Raw genomic sequence first — 14,258 nt, 5'->3', positions numbered from 1 at the left:
CAATTTCATTTTCTATAATCTCAGAAATTTCATTTAAAGTTTTTTTTGCAATGAAAATTTTCTGCAAAACAATATACTAAAAGTAACATTTTTCTTGCTTTCGTGCTTGATTTTGATGTTTAGAAGACAAGCGTAACAAGACGGAAATAGAATCATTTTCACCAGTGTTCAGGGGTTACGTGTGTTTTAACAGTTCATTAACGAAAAAGAAAGGCATAGCTAGCGTTTTGCTTCTTCCGCTCAGAGATATCTCATACAAAAACACAGTTGACGGTAGCTTAAGATCAAAGCCGCCTTCTGTGTCGTGATCTGATATCAAAAACCATTTGAAAAGGAACTCGAGAAGTGCCGAAAAAAAAAGGTCTGGATTGTTTGCTTTTGGTATTTTTTTGTTGGTTAGTGGATGATCAAATTTATTTTAGATGTGCCGTTCTTCATGGTTAGTCACTTTTTGGCATGCACAATTTCAATCAAAATTTTTTTTCCCTAACGAAACCTGAATTAAATGCAGTCTTTAAAAAAATATCCGTCATTGTAACGTTTTTTTGGTATTTTTGGATAGTCAATCACAGCCACTGGCTCTTCATATTTGTACAAAAAAATTTGCCAGCTGATAAAACTTGTTTTATCGGTAAAATTAACTCGTCATTCGGCTGAAGTTCGCAGAAAAAAATGAAGCAAATTTTTTTTGTTCCGTTTTTTGAAAAAGTGACGGAATAATTGTACTTTTTATTATCAGCCAAAAGTAATGTTTTTCAGCCAAGTAAGGTAAAATTTTCTATTTTTTTTTCATTTTGGGTTATTTTTAATAGAAAATGAGTAAATTACATAATTATAGGGCATTACTACCTAATTTGAATTATTATTATTGCTAAACGGTGACAGTTTCCAGAAAAGTCACTTGCATCAAACCATTTTCTAGAGAAAAAATTTAAACGAAATTTTATTTTTTCGTTTTTAGTTGCTTCTCCTTTACTTGGATTTGAACAGATTTGTTTTCGCAATTTGTTCTCATTCTTCATAAAAAATGCTACTAACTGATTTGAATTTTTTTTAACAGTATTGCAAAAAAAATTTGCAAAAATTTTCCCTGGAGGCCAAATTGCTTGTCATACGTTTTTCATATATGGAATTTATATGGTAAGCATAATTAAAAATAATTAAGTCCGTTTTTTTCGTATACTTGATGTATGGAATTGTATGACAAGGATTTTTGTTGTATACAGTTGTATGATAAGCATTTTCGGTGGTCAACCCGGGAAAAGTTTCAGCCCAAAGTTGCTTTCATCTTGACCAGTAACAATGGAGACGAACATTGTATTCTGGTGTTTTTAAGGTTTTTCTTGGTTTTTTGGTTTTTCACGCAAATTCAGTAACCTACTTATTGGAATGGGCCAAGTGATATATCAAAATAAAATCCTTTCAAGCTGATTTTGTGGATTTTTAAAAGTTCGAAAAAAAGTCTTTGTATCGAGGAAAAACGAGCGGGACACTTACAACAGTATCGAGAAAAGAAGCTTTGATTTTTTTCTCTATTTTTCTCTAGAAAAAAAGTAGGATAAATCAGGTCATAGGTGTGGATCAAATCAAAATTCGTGATTTGACATTCCTAACTTTGTGATAAACCTCTATATTTTTCAGTAAAGTTGTCCCAATAACGAGAAAAACTGGCTTATACTTTTAGAGTGTTGATTCACTTTGGAGCAAATAAAACGGCCGAGTAGTGTTCAAAAAAATAATCTTTTCAAAGTGTTTAAGGCTAAAAATCCTAATTTCATTTACTGAAATCTTAGAAATTTCATTTAAAGTTTTTTTTGCAATGAAAATTTTCTGCAAAACAATATACTAAAATTAACATTTTTTTTGCTTTCGTGCTTGTTTTTGATGTTTAGAAGAAAAATGTAACAGGATGGAAATATAATCATTTTCATCAGTGTTCAGGGGTAACGGTATATTTCAAGAGTTCATTTACGATGAAGAAAGGCATAGTGAGCGTTTCGCTTCTTGCGCTCAGAGATATCTCATATAAAAAACACAGTTGACGGTAGTTTAAGATCAAAGCCGCCTTCTGTGTCGTAATCTGATATCAAAAACTATTTGAAAAGAAACTCGAAGAGTGCCGAAATAAAAGGTCTGGATTGTTTGCTTTTCGGATTTTTTTATTGGTTAGTGGATGATCAAATTTATTTTAGATGTGCCGTTGTTCATGGTTAGTCACTTTTTGGCATGCACTATTTCAATCAAAGTTTTTTTTCTCAAATGAAAGTTGAAGTAAATGCATTCTTTTAATAAATATCTTTTATTGTAACGTTTTTTGGTATTTTTGGATAGTCAATCACAGCGACTGGCTCTTCTTATTTGTACAAAAAAATTTGCCAGCTGATAAAACGTGTTTTATCGGTAAAATTAACTCGTCATTCGGCTGAAGTTCGCAGAAAAAAAATGAAGCAAATATTTTTTGTTCCGTTTTTTGAAAAAGTGACGGAATAATTGTACGTTTTATTATCAGGCAAAAGTAATGTTTTTCAGCCAAGGAAAAAAAAATTTCTATTTTTTTTTCATCTTTAATTATTTTTTATAGAAATGAGTAAACTACATAATTATAAGGCATTAGTACCTAATTTGAATTATTATTAATGCTAAACGGTGACAGTTTCCAGAAAAGTTACTTGCATCAAACCAATTTCTAGAGAAAAAATTTAAACGAAATTTTTATTTTTTCGTTTTTAGTTGCTTCTCCTTCACTTGGATTTGAACGGATTTGTTTTCGCAATTTGTTCTCATCCTTCATTAAAAATGCTACTAACTGATTTGAACTTTTTTAAACAGTATTGCAAAACAATTTTGAAAAAATTGTCCCTTGAGGCCAAATTGCTTGTCATACGTGTTTCATATATGGAATTTATATGGTAAGCATAATTAAAAAAAGTAAAGTCCGTTTTCTCCGTATACTTGATGTATGGAATTGTATCATAAGGATTTTTGTTGTATACAATTGTATGATAAGCATTTTCGGTGTATCGAGGTCAACCCGGGAAAACTTTCAGGCCAAAGTTGTTTTCATCTTGACAATTGACAATGGGGACGAACATTGTATTCTGGTTTTTTTTAAGGTTTTTCATGAAGTTTTTTGGTTTTTCACGCAAATTCAGTAAACTACTTATTGGAATGGGCCAAGTGATATGTCAAAATAAAATCCTTTCAAGCTGATCCTGTAGACCTTTAAAAATGTCAAAAAAATGTATTTGTATCGAGAAAAAACGAGCGAGACACTTACAACAGTATCGAGAAAAAGGAGCTATGACTTTTTTTCTCTTTTTTTCTAGAAAAAACTAGGATAAATCAGGTCATGGGTTTGGATCAAATAGAATATTGTTTTAAAGCTTTTTCAGTCGTGATTTGATATTCCTAACTTTGTGATAAACCTCTATATTTTTCAGTAAAATTGTCCCAATAACGAGAAAAACTGGCTTATACTTTTAGAGTGTTGATTCACTTTGGAGCAAATAAAACGGCCGAGTAGTGTTCAAAAAAATAATCTTTTCAAAGTGTTTAAGGCTAAAAATCCTAATTTCATTTACTGAAATCTTAGAAATTTCATTTAAATTTTTTTTTGCAATGAAAATTTTCTGCAAAACAATATACTAAAATTAACATTTTTTTTGCTTTCGTGCTTGTTTTTGATGTTTAGAAGAAAAATGTAACAGGATGGAAATATAATCATTTTCATCAGTGTTCAGGGGTAACGGTATATTTCAAGAGTTCATTTACGATGAAGAAAGGCATAGTGAGCGTTTCGCTTCTTGCGCTCAGAGATATCTCATATAAAAAACACAGTTGACGGTAGTTTAATATCAAAGCCGCCTTCTGTGTCGTAATCTGATATCAAAAACTATTTGAAAAGAAACTCGAAGAGTGCCGAAATAAAAGGTCTGGATTGTTTGCTTTTCGGATTAGTTTATTGGTTAGTGGTTGATGAGTTTTATATTAGATGTGCCGTTGTTCATGCTTAATCACTTTTGAAGCAAATGTTGAAGCAAATATTTTTTGATCCGTTCTTTGAAAAAGTGACGGAATATTTGTATTTTAATTATCAGCCAAAGTATTGTTGATCAGTCAAAAAGTATTGAGTTCAAATTTTAAAAAATTGTTTGTTTGTGAACTTTTTTTGTTAAGTTATGAGGGTTTAAAGATTGCTAAAATGACCAATTAGGATAATTAACGCACCATCTTTTTATGCTAACAACGCGTAAGCAGAGATGTTATCCGTCTAATAAAACATTTCAAACTGAAATTTGGCATACTATTTGATCATACTCAAAGGCATACAACTAAGCTTTATCTTATAATACGACTTTCTTCTTTGCATAGCGTGAATTTTAAAAAAAAACGCTTTGCATGGATAGATGCGTTTCAAAGAAAAAATTGAAAAAATTGAATTTTCAATTTCTCTTGAGAAGCCATCCATTCGTTTTAAGTGTTCGATCTTCTAGAGACCGTAAAGGACAGTCGGAATTTTCAGAGCTTGCGATTGATACGAGCAGTCAGGTAAAGATGTTTAGGACTTAAGAGAATATGAGTTATTGTTCAGATTATAGCAAAAAGTGACGGAAAACGCAACTTTAGTGCTGGGGATGGTTTTCGTTCCGACTTTCGATGAAAGTGAGGAATATATATGCCCGGGGAGGTTTTTTATTCAGGAAATTTTTGTCCCTCGAGATATCAATTTTCTGATATCCATGGGCCAGCCGAGTGTGCACAACACTATAGTAACCTGGCAAGAGTATATCTATAGCTGCTTGTTTTTTAATCCCACACTACAAAATCATTCGAAATTGAATTGATGCAGCTTATTGGTTCTATTAACTCCATGCCTGACTGAGATTAAAACACTTAATTTTTGATATTATCAGCTAAAAATTCACATTTTTGTCAAAATTCATTTTATCAAAGACTATCTCAGATCAATTGAAGGGCAGTCAGAACATTCAGGGCTTTGCATTACATACATGAATATTAATACACGCAACGGGGGTAAATAGTTTACAAAGTCTGTAAGGGGGGAAATAGGTAACCAATATATAAAGAAGAATGTATCTAAACTCTGCTTTGAATCGGTTTTAACGTGTAAAGAAAAATTTCTCATGTTTTACTACATTAAAAAGAATAAAGTCTGACACTTTAATTTTTGCTCCAGGTCTGTCTAAAATGCGTAGATTACTCAGTTTCAATTGATCCCCAAAAAATAGTTTGCGGAAAATAAAATAATTGTTTGAAGTGTTTGAAACGGTTGCACTTGTTGTCTAATTTGTTTTCTAGTGATGAGAAACCGTTCTTTCAAGTTTTCTTGCTTTTTGACTCATTTATGTTCCGGCTTTTGAAACTTTTTTGTGATCGGGGTCGTTTATTTTCCTCCAGACAAGTTCCGACTTTTCAACAAGCCATTTTTGTCGAAGTTTTTATATCAGCAGAAAAGTATTGTTGTCTTGAGCTCAAACTTAAAACAATGTTTCACCTGTGATTTTTTTTGCAAACTTAAGGAAGATAATTTGGCCTTGTGATATATTTTGCGCTATTCACATGTAAGCGGCTGTTTAATCCCGCTGAAAACTCGTTCCAAATTGATTGAAACTGGCATTTTGTCATAACTTATTCGTTAGTAGGAGCAACATCTATCATTTTGTTATTTATATGACGTGTGGTTAGATGATAAAATATTTATAAGAAAAAATTTCCACTTTGTTTGAAAAATTCATCAATTTTTTCTAGGCCAACACTGTCCAATTGGACTAAGAAGGCAGTGGAAACGTTAAATGCTTCGCCCTGATACTAAAAGACGTGTTTCGTTTTGGGCGAGTTTTTTCCAGCTGATCGATCTACTGCGTGCACGCATTTGGTAAAGTCTCTTGAGAGTAGCAACAATTGAAATGATTACATTTTTATTTGAATTGATATATGCTGAGTCAGGTGGTCGTGTCTCTACTTTTCAGATTTGATTTAGTTTTGTGGTTGAGGTTGACATCTTCTGTTATATTTCCATCTAATTTATTATGGCTTCATTTGAAGAGTAATTTTCCTGTGAAAACCCAAGCTTACACAACAGAATATGATGGCATCTTGTGACCAGAAATGAAATAGGCAATTAGTGTGATTATTGGAATGGTCCACCAAAGGAAATGGTTTCGCGCCGCTCGTCCACATCTCATGAGGTTTCTTCCTACTGTGCGAATAAATTCGAAACTAGTCTTCGACATGCGTTCCTTCGGTTCTGTATCATGGTTAGTATCATTTATGACATCGAGAGTCAGCGTTGTCAAGCATTCTGTTGATTTTAAAGGTAATTTTTGCTCGGTGGGCTCGATATTTGTCTGCATATTTGACGCTTTTTTGATCAGGGCTTCTTTCAGCATTCCAAGGTCATGACTCTCCCATTCATAGCAATCGACCAAATAGATGGCCACATTTTCAGGTTTCAATCCATCTATGCTGCTCAAATCATTTAATGTGTTTGTCTTTATTGTCGCGACAACTTCACTTTCAGGAGCTTTACGTTTCGCCGCTTTCATTATCGTTTCGTCCACGTGCGTTCTCACGAGCATAAAAGGCGTCTGTCTTGCCACAGCATCTTCGATGAGAGATCTAACCACTGTGCTGACCACATCTCGAAACACAATTAAAATTATGTTCATGCCTGCTTCTGTCATTTTGTTCATCACGCGTGTGTAGTCTTCCAGTGAATGATTCATCCCAATTGCTGGAAAGTCCCAGAGACCTATTTTCTCACCTTCAGGTAATAAGAATAGACAAGGCTCTTTAGGCGGATTTTCGTTGTCAATCTTGGCCGCTTCTGATGGTAATACACCGGCTTCATCAAATCTATATCCCATTAATGCATTGGCCAAGGATGATAATCCGTTTTTAGTCTCTCCCACAATGCCAACGCTAGTAAACTGCAAACACTTGTCATTTGAAGCCATATCTTAGCTGAAAGTTGCATATCATGAGAAAGTTAAGGGTTCGCGCAACGTAACGCATAGATTTTGGATCATTCAGCACAAAAAAAAACAGATTGAACTTCTAACTTTATTTAATTCGGGTTAAAACAAATGGATTACAATAGAAGTTTATTTACAGAAAATTCATTTGCAGCTTTTTTCGATTTGCTTGCAAACATTTGCCTTTTTTGACATTTAACAAATTAATTGTTTTATTTGAAAGCACCTTCATTATTTTTTTTCCGTTTGTTAAAATCGAACAAAAGCTCTCCAATTAGAGTTTGCTCCAATGCCAATTAGAATTTGTTCAAAATAAGCAGCACCAAATTTTATACATAATAGGCGCAAAGAAAATTCGTGGTTTTTTCAGAAAGTGGAAAAATATCTCAATTCTGTACAGAAATTGTTAATTTTGTAGCTCATATAAAATCGTTAAATTTCGGTCAAAGGCTTTTGAACTCTTCCTTTTGCGATGAGTTTAGTAGATCCCTGCTAGTTTTGCCTTTTCTTCTTCCACTTTGATGGCCAGTTTGTAAGTTGAATTGAGTCTTTTGCGCAGTTCTTCTTCGTATCCATCTTTGGTTTTTGAATATTTGTAGATTGTGACGCCTCCGATTATCAATGAAGTCACAGAAACAACAGCAACAGCCGCCACCGCACCAACTACAGCGGCTCCTGCACTTAAAGCATACCCTCCCACTGACAAACCACCTGCTGCTGCGCCTTCTGCAGCAGCTGCACCTCCTGCCACCCCAGCGGCACCTCCTGCCATCCCAGCTGTACCTCCTGCTGCCGCAGCCGTACCTCCTGCCACCCCAGCTGTGCCTCCTGCTGCCACAGCCGTACCTCCTGCTGCCGTGGTTCCTGCTGCTGCCGCTGCAGCTGCGCCTCCAGTCGTAGCTGTGCCTCCAGCTCCTGTTGTATAAGTTTAGTTTTCAAACATATTTATAATTTTCCTATTTGTTTCGACTTTCAGTACGAAAGTAACGGAATATTTGTGCTCGGAGTGGTTCTTTTTCAGACAAATTTTGACTTTTTACCTAGCAATTTTTGATGACAGAATTTTTTATATCATTCGAAGGTATTGTTGTCATGAGCTTAAATTTGAAAAGATCATTTTTTGTAAAGTTATGGGGTTTATAGATTGCCATTTTTGCCAATTTGGGACAACTAACGAGCAATTTATTTCGCGCTATCAACGTGTAAGCGAAGAGTTAACCTGTCAGAAGAAAATGGCAATTTTTAGAAGAAAAAAAATTCAATTTGTTTGATTATATTTAAATTTTCCTTGTTATTACTGCTCCAAAAGCCTTAAAAGGCAGTCAAAATATTCAGTACTTCGCCCTGATACGAGCAGTTTTGTTTAGTTTTTGTTCGTGATTTCGAATTGGGTTGTTGATGTTTTTCTTCGCTCAATACAACCATTTGAAGTTAACAGAAGCGTCTGCAAAATAAATTCAAGAAAAAAAAACGAAACATAAATTTTTGATTATTTCGTCAATGTTTAAATTTTGATTAGTTTGTCAGAGTTTAAATCAAAATCGAGGGTCCGAACCGATCCGCGCTGCGACCAAAAAGTGATATTCGCAACGCAAATCTAGGTCTACATAGTATGAACTAAATTCTGCAAAACCGTAACATAGCCTACAAATTCTGAGCTTAAAGCTGCAAAATCTGAAAACAACTCTGCAAACTTAAAAATATTTCTTCTTAGGCTAAACGCAATGCTTCAAAGTTTGAGCTTAAGTCTGCAAAATTGGAAGATGAAACTGCAAAGTCTAAATCCAACGCAGCAAAAACTGAAAAGAAGTCTGAAAAGTATGTGCTTAAGTCGACTAAGCCTATAGAGAAAATTCATAAGTCTGAAACGATCCACGTTTGAACCGCAGTGCGAATCAAAGCTTGCAAAGTCTGAACATAAGTTTGAATAAAAGTTTGTACATAAGTCTGAGCATAACTGGAACTGCATCATAAACTCTCTTATCACAAGTCTGAAAAAATCAACGTGAGTCAGCAAATCTGAACATAAATCTGCAACGTCTGATAATATGTCTGCAATTTGGAAAAATCCGCAAAATCTGAACAAAGTCTCCTAATTTAAACAAAAACACTTCAAAATCTGAGCATAATCTACAATTTCGTCAAAGAAATCTGCAAAAAAGACGACACGGGCTCTCAGTTTTTGAACATGGTTCTGCAAAGCCTAATAATATAACTGGAAGTCTGAAAAAAGTTGCAAAATCTAAGCACAAGCCAGCAAAGTCCAAACATAAATCTACAATGTCTGTAAAGAAGTCTGCGACCTATGAATTCTGATAAGTCTGCTAAGCATGAACACAATTCTGCATAAAATTTGAGCCGATCAGCAGACCAAAAATGTCTAGTAGCAACGCAAACTAAGGTCTGAACAAGAATCTAAAAAAACTGAACCTAGGACTTCAATGTAGATATATAAGTCTGCAAAGTCCAAACAAAAATCTGCCAAGTTTCAACCTACGTCTGCTAAACCTCAACACAAATGCTGCAAGCAATGACCATAAGTCTGCAAATCTGGAATTACCTCCGAAGAATCTGAACAGAAATCTGCATATCTGATTTTTAGATTGGACCAAAAGATGGGCACTGGCCCAAGAAAGTTGTCCTCAGGAGAATTAACTATTTGATTCTATATTCTCTGATGTCTCATCAGAAGAGCGAACCTATCAAAAACAACAGTAATCTTTCCCAAAAAATTTCAAAATCAAATCACAAAGTTTCATTACAAAAAATTGCGGATGGTTACATCTCGCAACGGAATTCCATGAATTAATGGATAATAATCGATTATAATGGAATTTTTTTTTCTAAATTGTCATTATAATCCATTAATGTTGCAAATTTAGACCAAAAAATTGATGAACTTATCATTATACTCGAATGTTTTCGTTAAAACACAATCCAATAAAATTCTCAATAATGGATTATAATCCAATCAAAATCCATTATAATTGGTTATAACGGATTATAATCTTTACATTTTTTGCAAAATAAATTGCAAAACTGTCAAAAGTTCTGCGTTAGTCACGGCCTACTCGCTATCTAAACCTACTCAAATTAAACCTCCCCCCTCCTCGTCACTTTGCCCCCATCCGCATTTGTTCCTACCCTTCCCTCTCCTCTCACGCCTGCATTTAAACCACACCTGCATTTATTCATGCGCCCAGCCCCATGTTTACTAAAATTTACCCCCAACCCTAACCCTCCATCCCCCCCCCCCCCCCCAGTTACAGTTAACCCCCTGTTTTTTACCTATGTTTTTTGTTCCACTCTCTCCCTACTTTTTCCGCCCGCCCACATTTAGTAAACGGGGGTGGGGGGTTGATGCTAACATGGGGGGTTAAACTGAGAAGAGGTAAATTGGTTGGGGGAGGTGGCAGGGATGGCAAACTGACGAGGGGTAAGCTGTGGAGGGGGGTAAACTGGGGAAGGGGTTGCTAAAAGAGGTGATGAAGTAGTAGATGTTGGGTTGGAAGTGGGGAGGGGGGCATGGAAGACCCCATGTATTAGGTTAAAAGTTTCCGGTCTTCCATTCTATGCATTAACATTGGGTAAAGAAACTTCAGTGTATTAAGATAGGGAATACAATTGGTAAAGCTTCACGGTTTGTGTAATGGTAAGAAAACGATAGTTTTTTAGATTTTGTGTGCAAGTGTCTAGTTTTTTCGCAAACATTTCGGCGCGCTTTATCTAATTGGAAATTACCAATGGTTAATTACGTGTAAGTTGTGAAATGAAGGTCTTGTAATTAGTCTGTTTGCTTCATGTTAAGTCAATGGAATGAATTTTTGGGCAGAAACTTAGATTTCTTAACAAAAAATTTGAAAATTTTTCAAAAAACTTCAAGACACGATAATATTCTATATTATTCAAGCTATGTTTTATTTTTTATTATCATCTTATATTTAACCTAGATAAAATTTGCTTCGAGAAAAAACTCAACCTGTGAAAAAAAATTGTTTGCAAAGAAAATATATAAATCACTGCGTCGTAGTTTAAGTTTACCGCTTTCACATAACAAAAAAAATTTAAAACCAGCAGAATACTGCATCGTACACAAGTTGAATACATTTCATCACTTCTTATAAGTTTATTATATTGCAGAAGGTCTTTTAAACTCAATGGTTTAGTATGCACGCCATCATCTTTAACTTGTCTTTTGGATAAAAATAACTAAGTTCTTAATTTGTTTGCTCGTATGTGGTGTACGGCTCTGAATCCTCTATTTGTAGATGTTAGGTTGATTGCTTCATCGAGTACTCTCCTGTACTTTGACATGGACCCATCTGCATAAAATTTTAGAACTCGTTTGGTCAAACATTTACTATTTTTACTGAGTTTGAATTTATCTGACTTAGTGTCTTAGCAGCAATACGTCTTGCTACTCAAACAGAGGATTTCCGTATATCTAAAACCCCGGGTCCCATTTAATATGCATTTTATGGGTACTGCAACACGTTCAGGAAAAAAAATTAAGTTTCGCATCTGCCTTGAAAGAGTCTGCAGTAGTTTTCCTAAATTTTTCCAAAACAGCACTGTTATCTATTTGGATGCAGTCATATAAATTTTCTTCAGCAAGTGCTAACTAAAGTGAGTCTTTGTCCATCTCCAACTCTTAGAGTTTTTCTACATCGCAAAATTTGTCAAAGAAGCTGTAGTTAAGCTCCGACATTCTCGGTTTTGCATACTGCAGAATTAAAAACTCAATATTGATGGATTCTCTGTGTGCAATGGTTGATTTCAACAATTTCACCTCATACAAGTCTTTCTCAACTGTGTTCAGTATCTTGAATAGTGGTATGTTGTATGCCTTATGAGTTTTTTCATCATTGAGTCATGTCGAGATTGTATGTCTGGATCTATCCATGATCACATGATCTGATATTCAAACGAGGAATTACCCAAAAGTTTAATTGTTTCAGCTATATGATAGAGGGTTTTCATCTCCTTCTCTTTTAGCATCAACCACTGTTTGACCGAACTTATTGAAACATTTTTTGTGCAATTATAGTGAACAAAACAGTGATTTTTGGTGCACTGCAAGTCAAGTGCCAAATAAAAGGTGAACAGACGAGCTATAATTGTTCCATTTTCTAGCTTAAAACTAGCTATCAGCGTTCTCTAAAGTTGTTTTAACATTTTTATCTCGATCGCATAGTTTTATTTGGAAAAACGTCGGCGTTTTTGAAAATTGAGAATTTGGCCAATTTTGATTTTAGTTCAAGTGAAACAACTAAATTGCCTTGAACATAGCCAAAACTATATCCATCTTTTATTTTTACAAAATATGAGTCTATAGAAAGAGTTTTTTTTGTGAGGAATATGGGTTCTGAGGTAAATTTCCATCTTGTCATCGGTTTTGACTTTTTCGCACCAGACACTCCCTCATTTCATCAGCCTACTGTCCTTTATTTTTAATGTATTCGAGTCTTATATCGTTCTTTTCTCTCTTTTCATTACCTCGGTCAATATCCCGGGACAAGCTTCTTGACGAGAAAGGAAGTGGCAGTATCGTCTCATTGTTTCGAACACTGTTTTACAGTGATATCAATAACCGTCCACAATAAAACTGTCAATTTTCTTCTGTTTTCCAGATTTCAAAACGCTCACAATTTTGCATTCTGGTCTTGTTTCCAACTAAATAGACATGACCATATTCTCAAAATTGCGAGAACGGTTAGTTGTAGCTTTGAACTTTTACATATTCGCGCCAAACTTCCATTTAATGAACAGTCCTGTTGATGAACTTTTTTACCTTCAGAAAAAGGCAAAGCTGGCTTGCATCAACTCCAGCGATTGTTTGACATTTAATTGATGATCTTCTGATGAATTTCTCATCAACTACAGATTTTTGAGTGAAAACATTGAAAGGTCGACCAGTCAAGTCTTTGTCACTTTCACACAAATCCTTATCGTTTTCGCAAATTGGTTAAAATTGTAATTTGTAAATGACAGCTAAACCAGTATCTTGAAAGTTTGATCTCATCTTTAGCTTACTTTTTTCAGCCAACAGTTCGAGGTTGCTTACAAAATCAGTCATCAAGTTCTGTGGATCCTTGTTGTTCAAAACGATGGGTTCATCAATCAAATTCGATGATAAAGAGACTAAAACTGAACCATGTTTTGTAATTCAGATTGTAGTTTTGTTTCTTTTAGTTTTTCTGTAGGAACACAAACTGACTCAAAATCGAAAATTGCTAGAATATTAAAAGTTTGTTATCTTCAGAAACTGGAAAATTGAACCCTTCTATTTTTTCAAACAAACTCTCGTGGAGCGCATACACGTTCCTTGTGTAAATATCTCAAACTCGATCCTTGCATCTCAAGAAAAGCTTATTGAGGTGGTCTGATTTGTGGAAAAAGGTGTCACAACTAGTACACTGGAAACACTTCAAGAAACTATCTATATCATTTGTATGAATGATATGATTGTGAAAACTCAGTAGTTTGTTTGTTTCGTCAAAACTTTTAAAACTTCGTCGAGCTAATTCTCTCACATATTACCCTTGTTGCATTTCGAAACCGGGGATAAAGATGTATCTTTGTATAATTTCTACGACAACAGGTAAGTTTTCTAATGAAACTCATCGAAATATTTTAGGATCCTGACCTGACCTTGATACAAATTGTACAACAAGTATTTAGAAGTGTGAGAGTCGAGATCGTTGTGTCCGTTCATGCACAGGGCCAATGCGCAAAAAAGACACAAATGATCTTCGTATGGTTTCTTGCTAGATAAAAGACAGTTCACCTGCGTGCGTCGGGTAGAGGCTCGGGCAGGACAGAGTCCGGACATCCCATTGAGATATTTTTAGCCAAGCAGCAAAAATTGTAATGTTAGTAATCAACTTGAATCTCCACTTTGTCTTTCGACGTTCTTGGATATATTGCTCCACAAACTTTTCTACTTTCCGTTGAATTGTTATCAAATCTTCTTTAGTACAAAGCAAATGGAATTTTTCAAACAAAGTATTTTTTTCATGGGCGTAGAAATATCGCTAGATTTTCATCAATCTCAAAATTTTCAAAAACAAACCCCACAGCAGTGTTGACTTTACGGGGCCTGTTGAATACTTCTTCAGGCTTCTCGTTTATTATTTTAGCAACTAACTCTTAACTTTAGAAGTTTAAATTTTTATGTCTCCCCTTTTCCATCTCCGTATCCACCAGAAAATTTAGACAAACACCAAGTTCCTGCCTACATTTTTCAACATCTACCCATCCTTC

The 14,258-nt window shown here is 34.7% G+C and overlaps 1 protein-coding gene across 1 annotated transcript in view; it reads right to left on the bottom strand.

Annotated features, from left to right (window-relative positions):
- Positions 1-7,151: 7,151 nt before the first annotated feature.
- The window catches only part of LOC134857007 (interferon-gamma-inducible GTPase 10-like), a 49,838-nt gene continuing 42,731 nt past the window's right edge, over positions 7,152-14,258 (bottom strand). Inside the window, exon 3 of the mRNA XM_063873327.1 lies at positions 7,152-7,910. Coding sequence (XP_063729397.1) covers positions 7,474-7,910 — 437 coding nt within the window. The 3' untranslated portion in view covers positions 7,152-7,473. The remainder of the gene's footprint in view (positions 7,911-14,258) is intronic.

The sequence above is a fragment of the Symsagittifera roscoffensis genome, chromosome 1 (assembly GCF_963678635.1).
Source record: "Symsagittifera roscoffensis chromosome 1, txSymRosc1.1, whole genome shotgun sequence".
NCBI classification, from domain to species: Eukaryota; Metazoa; Xenacoelomorpha; order Acoela; family Convolutidae; genus Symsagittifera; species Symsagittifera roscoffensis.
This window is presented reverse-complemented; position numbering and strand designations above follow the sequence as displayed.